Consider the following 10903-nt stretch of genomic DNA (forward strand, 5'->3'; position numbering starts at 1 on the left):
TAGTGGTTAAGAGTGCGGGCTACTAGCCCCAAGATTCCAAGTTTGATTCCAGGCAGTGACCTGAATAATAATAACATCAAAAAATACCTTAGGAATGAGAACCCAGGTTTGAAATTTCCCCAAGACACCTGATGAAGACTGGAGAGTATATCAGCCGAAACATTGTGTTAACAACAAACAAGATGAGGACAAATATCCATCAAATGTAAATAATGTATTTTTTGTTTGCTTGTTTATTGATTTTGCATATTATTTGTAAGTAAAACCACTGGATTGGATAGTTTCCAGTTGAATTTATTATCTATTCACTGATTGCTGTTTAGAACTTTATATCTAATAGGTGGCAACTTTTTTTCAGCAAGACAGTGGAAAGTGAAAAGATATAATAGCTGTAGCAGATTTAAATTTATGATCATTTGGTCAGGAATTGGAGACTAACTTTATAGTGATATTAACATGTTCAAATTTGCTGAAAAAGGAAAAAAAGTCTTTTTGTAATGCTAACATGGAGAAATTAACAGTGAACAAGTAATAAAAGGAAATCTTACTGAGCACAAGAAGTTGCTAAGGATGCAGTTTTGGAGATACCAATTCGTTTCTCTGTATGAAGAATTTGTCTGTGTAAATTATTGAGTTCAACATCATCATAATCTACAACACCAAGCCTACCTGGAACAAAGAATAAAACAAATTAATACCTTTCTGAAAATTACAATCAACATAAAATGTATACAGCTTAAATAATTTTATTTGGACACTTTACTTCTGATATTGAATACTCTCTTTTCTCCTCCTTGCATACTCTTGAATGTTAACACATACACATATTATATTCTTTTACTTGTTTCAGTCATTTGCCTGCAGCCATGCTGGAGCACCACCTTTAGTTAACCGAATCGACTCCAGGACTTATTCTTTGTAAGCCTAGTAGTTATTCTATCAGCCTGTTTCGCCAAACTGCTAAATTACGGGGACATAAACACACCAACATCAGTTGTCAAGCAACGGTGGAGGTGGTGGTGGGTGACAAACACAGACACACAAACATATACATACATACATATATATATATATATATATATACACACGACGGGCTTCTCTCAGTTTCCATCTACCAAGTCCACTCACAAGGCTTTCGTTGGCCCGAGGCTATAGTAGAAAACACTTGCCCAAGGTGCCACGTAGGGGGATTGAACCTGGAACCATGTGGTTGGGAAGTAAACTTCTTACCACACAACCACTCCTGTGCCTATATGTATGCATAAAAAAAAATAGTTGTCAAATGCAAGTGATTATGACCTAGATGCATGCACTATGCTTTCTTTGATTGTTTCAGTTACTTATGTAGTTATGAACAGATATAGACACCCTCTCAACTGTCAAAAGCAAATATAAAAATTCAGTAATGGTAATAGCTCAATTTATGATTATTTTACATGTTGCTCTTCGGCAAAAGGTAAGAGATTATTTTATACAGTAGCTATAAATTTGGAATGAAGATTGGGTATGTTTTCTCTGAGGAGTGGTTAGCAAACTTCAAAATAGTCTGTCAGGAGACATCCTCTTCTTTTTTACTGCCCATCAAAAGCCCATTGAAGGAATGTATGTATATATTCTTATAATTTCAATTAACAACTAGCATTCAAATATTTGAATACATTTCAGCCCCACTGAGTCATACCGTGTTGTGCTTAAAATATATATTTATATATGTGTGCATGTGCTTGAAAACAATCAAACACCAGTGAAATTAATGAAGTAGACAGTATTAGAAAATGAAAGAAATAATAACAATAAATAAAATATAAATTGGCATACCAATGCCAGCTGCTGCAAGATAGATTGCTGCAGGACAACCCAGTCCTCCAGCACCAACAATCAAGGCGCTGGTCTTAGATAATTTCTTCTGTCCTGGAAGAAAAGAAGACAATAAAGTAAAACCATAGAGTGAATAAAAGAGAAATTCTCAGTAATGGATACATTACACAGTGTGCGTTTTTTCAAGTTACATCAGTAAAGGTATTCATGTAGCAAATCCTAGAGAATGATAATCAGAATGAAGCCAACTGAGCTGCATCTGTAAATAAGACACCACATGTCATTTCTATAAGGTTGACTGAAAAGTAAATGCTTCACCCTCTCAAATTATTGATTGTGAAAAATCACTGGTTGTAAAGCTACTGAGGCAGATTTATAGGATGAAGATGAAAGATCATTTGAAGGACCTCATAAGTTCTGTGCCCCATATATGCTGTAAAGCCTCTTCTCAGTTTTACTTTTTTTCTTAAAAATTATCATTAATTTTTTCCTATTCCTTGTCTCTTGTTTTCTTTTTCTTTATTCTCAGTCTAGAGCAGAAGGGACTCTAGGTCTAGTAAAAGAACATTTTTAGTTCCAGTGCTCAGATAAAATTCCATTACCATCTTGAAAATTATTTTTGGGTGGTATGTCTAAAATGCTTTCTGGCTTAACATCATCACTTGGCCCTTCAATGCTGTTAAACAGAATACATTTTGCTACAAAAACTTGGTTACTGACTGAAGATAATAATAACTTCTAATTAAATGTTTTTAACCGCACTTTCCTTCATACAGTGCCACTGTTTATCAGAGAATGCAGTTGGGAAAAGTTCCTAATAGGTGGTAAATATGACAAAAACTGAAACCAGTGAGTAATATCTTGATAAGCTGTTCTATAAGCTTGTGCATAACACTGTATCCTCTTTTCAGTTTTGTGATGCATTCAGATAAGCACAGAAATTCAAGAAACATGCAACCACTAGATGAGTTATAGAGAGCAAAGTAGTATTTAACAGCAACCCATGAACAATAGAATCAGATGAGAAACACTAACAATCTATTCAACAATCTTTCTACATGTCTCTGAACTTCAGTCTAACCTAGACTGAGAGGTAAGGAGATGAGAATTTTCCCTGTTCCTATAACTGTGAATGTGTGTGTGTGTGTGTGTGTGTGCATGCTAAAGAGATTTTTTTATTCACCCTGTTTACACATGTCTATATACATAATGGTTGATAAATCAGATCTTCAAATAACAACAAAAAATATTTTGTAACGTTTAGGAAGCGTTATGTCCCTTCCATACAAAATACAGGGTTTATCAACTAAAACTTTGTAGCTAAAATAATAACTGAATGCTTCTAATACCTTTCACTCCAATTTCAGGAAGAATAAGTTGTCTGCTGTATCGAGAAATGGCCTCATTACTAAGAGAAATCTCATTATTTGTCATCAGTGGTACAGTTGTAAGTTGTTCTAATTCAGTCAGTGGCTGAAATGCTGGTGATTCCTAAAACGCAAATGTAAAAAAAAAAAAACTATTAATTTATATTTTTAATATATACCTTGTGGGTATACATACAATGTAAAATCCTTTACCCAGCTGTACAAAATCCAAAACATTCCCCTTTCATTCTCCCTGATATAGGGACCTGATGTGTAATACTTAAAATGATGACAACTCCACCAGATATCAAGTAGTGTCTTTGGTTCAAAGTGCCACCAGTATACCAATGCTTCTATGCCATATGTAGCTCCATATATCATAGAACTTGGGACAGTGTCAAAAGGGTTTATATATATATATATATGAACTGCATCTGTAATTCAAAGGGCACACTGAATCTGTTTGATGATTATGTTAAAGGGACAAATATATATATATATATATATATATATATATATATACAGGGGTTGGACAAAATAATGGAAACACCTAGCATCATAATTTTGAAATATCTATAAAACCGTCAAAAGCTTGTTTATTTTTATGTTTTTTGATTTATTAATAGTGCTGCTTAATATGTTTTGCTAAAATTGCTGTTCCTTTTTAGATATCATCAGAAAAAGATAATTAGAATTCATTAAAATGACAGATCTATCGGACTTTCAAAGAGACCAAATTGTTGGTGCTTGTATGGCAGGTGCTAGTATAATGAAAACAGTCGGAATGTTTTGTGTATTAAGAAGTATTGTCTCGAAAGTAATGACAATCTTTGAGAAAGAGGGAAAAACCTCCTCATCGAAACAAAACTCCAGAAGAAAACTAAAATTTTTATCTTTTTGCGAAATTTTTTTTTTCTATCCAAGTGGAAAAAAATTGGAGATTAAGAACATGGGAAAAAAAACATTTTAATTTCAAATTCTTTATGAAAAACTCCAAAACTGATCACCGCTACCCCATCCCACTATCTAAAAGTGAAAATGAACGGCTGTTTTGTCCATTTCCACAGGCTTAGATTTATGGTGAAATAGCAAAATGACCACAGCATGTGAAGTCTTCAGTGCGAAACTCGAGATGCTAAAAATAGCAGCTAATTATCTGGAGAATTTTTGTGTTTGTGTGTATGTGCATGCAACAATTTCTACAGCTTATCCGAATGAACAGAGAAATAAGTACACAGAAATATATTTTACATACCTGTCGTATGCATCGGTTTTTTTCGCTTTAAAGGTAAACGATTCTGTTAAAAACTTTAAACATACTTCCAAAATGAGACTTCATCCATATGTATTCACGTGCGTATATATGTAAGTGTGTGCGTGAGTGGGGAGGGGGTGATGTTGGTGCACAAGAAAAACATTTATGGAAATGAACTTGCAACGTTACACCTCTTTTCTTTTTTATTGTGGTAATGAAACAAGGGGTTTTCGTCCTTACCACCAAAATTAACTCCCCTTGCATTTTCTCTCTTTTTCAATATTCAATTAAAAGAGAGAATAGGTTGTTACCAACAATGTTAAAACTTTAGTAACTTGACTGATCTGTCATTGAACCAGGATTTTAATTTCATTTGATACTCACTTGGCTATTGTTTATATGGAGAATTGCAAACATGGCATATAAAGATAACTTATTTTAATAGAAATTTTATGAGTACATTTCCATAAATGTTTTTCTTGTGCACCCCTCCACACCTGCACGTAAATGCAGACTCATTCTTTTATTCTTTTACTTGCTTCAGTCATTTGACTGGCTATGCTGGAGCCCTGCTTTTAGTCGGACAAATTGATCCCAGGACTTATTCTATCAGTCTGTTTTGCCAAACCGCTAAGTTACGGAGATGTAAACACACCAACATCAGTGGTCTAGCAATGGCAGGGGGACAAATACACAAATACATATATGTAACGGTTATTGTTAAGATGTTGGTTGCCAGTATGCAAGATGGAAGAACAGTGATTGAAGTTGTAGAGAGATTTTTATTTACTGTTACTTTGTATATATCCAAAACCACGACGGGCTGGTATGTATAACTAGTAACTGGAAAAGCATGCGAGGTAAAAAGAGTTAATTTCAGCCAGTGTGTGTACACGATCTCATAGTAGTATATATAGAGAGATATGGTAACGTTACAGAGAAAAGAAAGTGAGTTAGTGAGAGTGGTGGGACGAAACAAATGCTTCATTGGTGAGTTACCATAGTTGTCGCTTTGTGCCTTTTCCTTTTGAAATGGCATTTTGTTCAGCAGGTCAGCCAGACTCCATCCTCACTAACTTTTGCTTGGGAATCTTCTGTATATATAATCATCTCAAGATCGTGAGAAAGAGAGACATACCGTTATCCAAACAATGGGTATTTTGGAAGGTCTATAGTTTAGTCAATTTAACTCTCCACCACATACAAAAAGGTTAGCTGAGGTCAAGTCGCAAAGACATAAATCGGCTTAGGGAAGACATCTGTTGAATATCACTCGTCAACTTAATGTTTCTCTATGGATAAAGTCCATCATACTGTTAAGTGAAATTTGGCAATTGAGGATCAAATCCACACCATGTTTGCATGATCCACCACATACACACACACACACATATATATATATATATATATACGACGGACTTTTTTCAGTTTCCATCTACCAAATCCCCTCACAAGGCTTTGGTCAGCCTGAGGCTATAGTAGAAGGCACTTGCCAAAGGTGCCACAGTGGACTGAACCTGGAACCACGTGGTTGGGAAGCAAGCTTCTTATCACACAGCCACTACTGCGCCTATTATGCTGAAGTTTTTATTATTTTGGAATGAAGAACACAAACGTAGGTGCTGAGCAAGTGACTAAACTTGTAGTATTTTGTTTGGATTACTCCAATGAACTGACTGCAAGCTAGAGACAACATTCTTCAGTGGTTGGCACAGCGTCGACTAATTATGAATATGTACACCTGTGAAAATTGTAATTGACCATGTGGCCTTACTACACATGGTGACGTTACTGATGGAACATTTATGGCGCTGCAAGCATTGTAAAAGGAACAAATCTGTTCATTACCGTTCATTTTTTGAGAGAAGTCATATTTCTCCAGTGTTGTGTAAGAAGTAAAGTGTAAAAAGTTGACCTATCTCCCCCTTAATTTTTATTTACTTTTTTAAATCTAACCCAACTGAACAATTACCTTCTTAATCTTCGTATTTTCCACGTAAACTGAAAAAAAATCTCGAAAAAAAAATTAAAATTAAAAATTTGGGGGTGGGCTGAAATTTAAAATTTTGAAAACGTGTTTTTTTTTGCATATTCGGAATCTCCGTCATCGAAAACATAGGAATGTTTTGGTGTCCGAGTGCTAAAGTTGATCCTGTAAGTTATGAGGGGGGAAAAAACGTATCGTGTGAACTTTCCGACAGTCCTCTCCCCACATACAGTAACTTGATGAGTAGTTAAGCAATTTAGTAAGTTGTGCTGACACACTGTAATGTTTCTCTCATGTTTTGATTACATTTCGTCCTCCGCTATTCATTGTTCTTTTGGAAGAATTGCAGCTTGTGACAGCCACTTGTCGCGCAACAAATTAGTGATGAGGATATTTTAATATAGAATTGTTGGTGTTGTTTTCGAAATAACTGTCCTTCGAAGTTCCATACATCATGAAAAAGGAAAATGTTTTTTTTTAAAATTTATTTCATTTTTAGCATTCCCATGCTTCGTATAACTATTCAGAAAAATAATTTTTCCAAAAACTTACAAAAATCTCCAATTTTTTTTGAGGTTTTACCAACCCCACTTTCTTTCCATACTATTATCTTTTTCCATGAAGTATGACTTCGAGGAACAGCTTTCCAAAACACCGCCAAATTGTTTTAGAATGGCGAACAGACACATGTTAATAAGCAGTTTCTCCTCTCTCTTCAAGTCCAACATCAAAATATCTTATTAGTCATATAGAAAGTCTACATTTCCAATACCTTTTTATCTAATTCCTCCTTTAAGCGTCGTATTTCTTCATTCTGTTCGTTTATTATCAACCGCAATGTTTTGATTTCGTCAGTCTCGTTTGCCATGTTGATAAATATTCTTCACAAGAAAATTACCTGGAAATTGAGAAGAATTATCTCCCTTAATGAGCCAACACACGGCGCCTCGTTTTAAAATCTCTTTCGTGATACAGTTCCAGAAGTAAAATTTTAAGAATAATCTGACACGTATTTTTCACAAATGTCTAAAAATACCAATTATTATTATGGTTTGTTGCCTTATACAAATGATGTTATTTTTTGAAGAATTCCTGTAATATTTGTTCATATAACAACGGACCTATGATGTGTACTTTTTTTATTTCCAGCCAGATTGGGCAATCTAATTAATGGGTATTATAAGATAATATAAGTTTTGTGCCTTGCCTAGCACAGTGAAAATTACTTTTTTATTGGAAATAAATGATATGATGAATCTACATTGTTATATCTACAAAGATGAACTCAAGTGAGTTGAGAAAGTGGCTGTCAGAGGTATGTATAAGTGAGCTTGAAAGATATCCATGCTGGTATGGACATGTTATGTGAAAAGCAACATGTACCAAGGTGGTAGTAAATAGTAGCAAAAATCTAACCGAAATCACATTTAATCATCTTCAAATAAAAAAATATAAAAAATCCAAAAAAACAAAAGGAAAGATAATGTAGACCTAACTACACTCAGTCTGAAAATGGGATGGATGGTCATGACAGGAATGCTTTTGATCATAGCTCCCAACAACTGCAACTAGATTCCCAAAACACTAACCAAAGCAACTGTATTTTAATAAGCATAGAGACAGTGATGGTATTCTGCTACTAGTGTTAACATCTGTGGTTAAGTGTATATTTCTGTTTAATGTTCTTCTTTTTCTTGCATAGTTGCAAGAGTTTGGAGCTTCAATCCAATTCCCACTCAACACTTAACTAATCATGACACAGGGCTCAATAAATGTCCAATAACTTGTGTGATAGGTATTTTAATCAATCATAACAAATTAGCATGGTGAACCAACACAAACCAAACTTAATGGTCTGAAATATGCAATAATACAAATTGGTCTCACTACAAATTGTTTCATTCTTTTTGGCTTGGAACTTGCATGCAGTTGATTTCTTATAAAAGATCCCAAGGACATTGATTTTTAAACTCTTTGTGATGGCCTCAAAACAATAACAAACATTTAGGGTGAGATCTGAGAATAGTACTTTGGGGAAACCCTCTATGTATGCTAAAGTTTTCACTGAATTTATTACAAATCCTAATTTTACTTACATCTTAAACAACTCTCTAAAACCTCTAGCTTTCTGATTGCCTGCCATGTTAACAAAGTACGAAACCTGAGCAAAAAATTCTCCAGGTTAACAAATGCAAAGCAGTATTGTTTGTTCTTGGCTTATAGTTTCTCTAACAGTATTTTCATTAGAAATATGGTATTTACAAGTTCCTTTCCTAGTACAAATTCACACTATTGTGTACTTACTTTAGAAAGATTCCCAACAATTTTCAGAACTTGATCTATCATTTTAAACTCATTTCACTGTACAGTATTTCTCCTTAAAAAGCTTTATGATGCAACTGCTATGTTAGTCATTAAGGTTAAGACTATTCTTGACTAAATGAAATTAAATGGGTAGTTAATAAAATACTTATGTAGCTTTATCCTTTCATTTTAGTAACTAACTCAGATGGATCTGATATTTGATAGCCTTACTAACCATGTTGGAACTAACCCTGTAATTGGCTCTTCTGTTGAGTCCACACTCATATTCCTCATTCAGCAACCTTTATTAGTGATACTTCATTGCAGCCATCTCTCCCATATCGCTGAAAGAAAACATACCTGCATGACACCTTGGTTTATATATAAGCATCACTCTGCAATACAAAATACTTTTTATCTCTTATCCACATGGTGCAAAATATTTGCAAATCCCTTACTCTTAAAAACACTTGATGGTTTTGTAGCAAAGACTGGAATCAAAACCATAGTAACTATAATCAGATTAGGTGACATGTGTTGAATATCAAGCAATCAGCTTGCAGAAATATCAACTTATATTATACAGGGTGTCCAAAAAGTCTGGGTACGTGGAGATTAACACATACTTTAAGAAATTATTTCTTATATTTAATTGTTTGTTATGATTTTATGTGCTCCATGTACCCACATGGGGATTAACACATACTTAAAGAAATTATTATTTCTTATATTTATTTGTTTACGTTATTATTTTCTTTACTCCATGTACCCAGACCCTGTAGAATGCTCTATCATGTTCCAGTTGTTCCTGTGTAAATAAGGCTTATAAAAGTGAAAGTACACCAGAATCAGGGCAAAGGGTTGAGAAGGTCCCAAAGAAGGTAAATGAACATAGGATTCTTTGCTGGTGCTTAAGAGTCCTCATTGCACTTCTCCAAGCAAATATCCTGAACACAATATCCTCACCTCTCATCACACAAATAAGTAGCCAGTCAATTCTTAGTCAAGAACAAACAAGAGGCACATGTACATTGTGTAGACAAGCTTGTAGGAGACAAGTTTCTTGTTGCTCAACTAGGTTAAAGGAATCATTGAGTATGAAGATCAAAGTATTTTTCCTGCCTCTCTCATGAAGCTATTCATTTCTGTTATTAATGTAACTATGAATTACTTTTTACTGCTGGCATCTATAAAATTATGTCACCTAGATAGCGGAAGCGATCAACTAAGTCTAGTTTTTCTCCCTGGAATGTGGCCAAAATTGTTTTCTGCACATTTTCAGTGTTTATTGCTCCTGAACATCTGCCACATACAAAAACTAACTCCCAAGTTAACCTTCCTTTGATATTGCTGCACCTCTTATGTGTCCATAGCTTGCACTGGGTACATCTTATAGAGTTTCTACCTACGCCTTTTCTACAAATCGAGCAGGGCCATCTATCTGAAGGGGTTTGTGTTTTGTCTACCTTCCTACTTATTAGGACTTTGGTTTTAGCTAGGTTGACTCTAAGGCCCTTCGATTCTAGTCCTTGCTTCCACACCTGAAACTTCTCTAGTTCTGATAGTGACTCAGCAATTAGTGCAAGGTCATCAGCATAGAGGAGCTCCCAGGAGCATCCTGTCTTGAATTCCTCTGTTATACATATATATATATATATATATATATATATATATATGTCTATGTATGTTAGTGAGTTTGTATTTCCCTTCATTTACATGGTTGTTGGCTGTAAACAATGGCCTTGCTGATGGTGTCATTTGCTTGCAGCCGATCTTGAAAGCTTGGTCAGGCTATTTGTTGTTTAATAGACTTGGAGAATATGACCTCAACTGAAAACACATGGGGCGGGGGTAACAGGTGTGAGTTTGCATCAAGGACATCCAGCTATAGAAAACTTTGCCTCAGCATACTCTTGCTTGACCCATGCAAACATGGAAAAGAAGATGTTAAAATGACGAAGATAATAGCAACTTCTCTTCTCATATTATCAACAATTTCAATATTAATCTCTACAAAATGAAGTTGCAGTGGCATAAACATTAGGGACAAAATGCCTTAGAAGTTCTTCAGTTCTGCTTACACACATTGAAATTATGTCTGGGCCAATTTTACATTTATCAGGCATGTGCTGCTGTTTGAATCACCTGTCCCTGTCATTGACAAATCTGAAG

General features: G+C 34.7%; 1 protein-coding gene across 2 annotated transcripts in view; it reads right to left on the reverse strand.

The window, feature by feature from the left end:
• LOC106869497 (adenylyltransferase and sulfurtransferase MOCS3) overlaps positions 1-7371 on the reverse strand; it is a 32943-nt gene extending 25572 nt beyond the window's left edge. Inside the window, exons 1-4 of one of the 2 annotated variants that reach the window (XM_014915261.3) lie at positions 7200-7371; positions 3168-3309; positions 1819-1911; positions 549-669 (exon numbers count right to left, since the gene is read on the reverse strand). In XM_014915261.3, the coding sequence (XP_014770747.2) occupies positions 549-669; positions 1819-1911; positions 3168-3309; positions 7200-7295 (452 nt within the window). In that variant the 5' untranslated portion in view covers positions 7296-7371. Of the gene's footprint in view, positions 1-548; positions 670-1818; positions 1912-3167; positions 3310-4440; positions 4640-7199 lie in introns of those variants that run through there. The other variant, XM_089359935.1, reaches the window with a different exon arrangement.
• Between the last annotated feature and the right edge of the window lie 3532 nt (positions 7372-10903).

Source organism: Octopus bimaculoides, chromosome 11 (genome assembly GCF_046866305.1).
Source record: "Octopus bimaculoides isolate indiv1 chromosome 11, ASM4686630v1, whole genome shotgun sequence".
Taxonomy (NCBI): domain Eukaryota; kingdom Metazoa; phylum Mollusca; class Cephalopoda; order Octopoda; family Octopodidae; genus Octopus; species Octopus bimaculoides.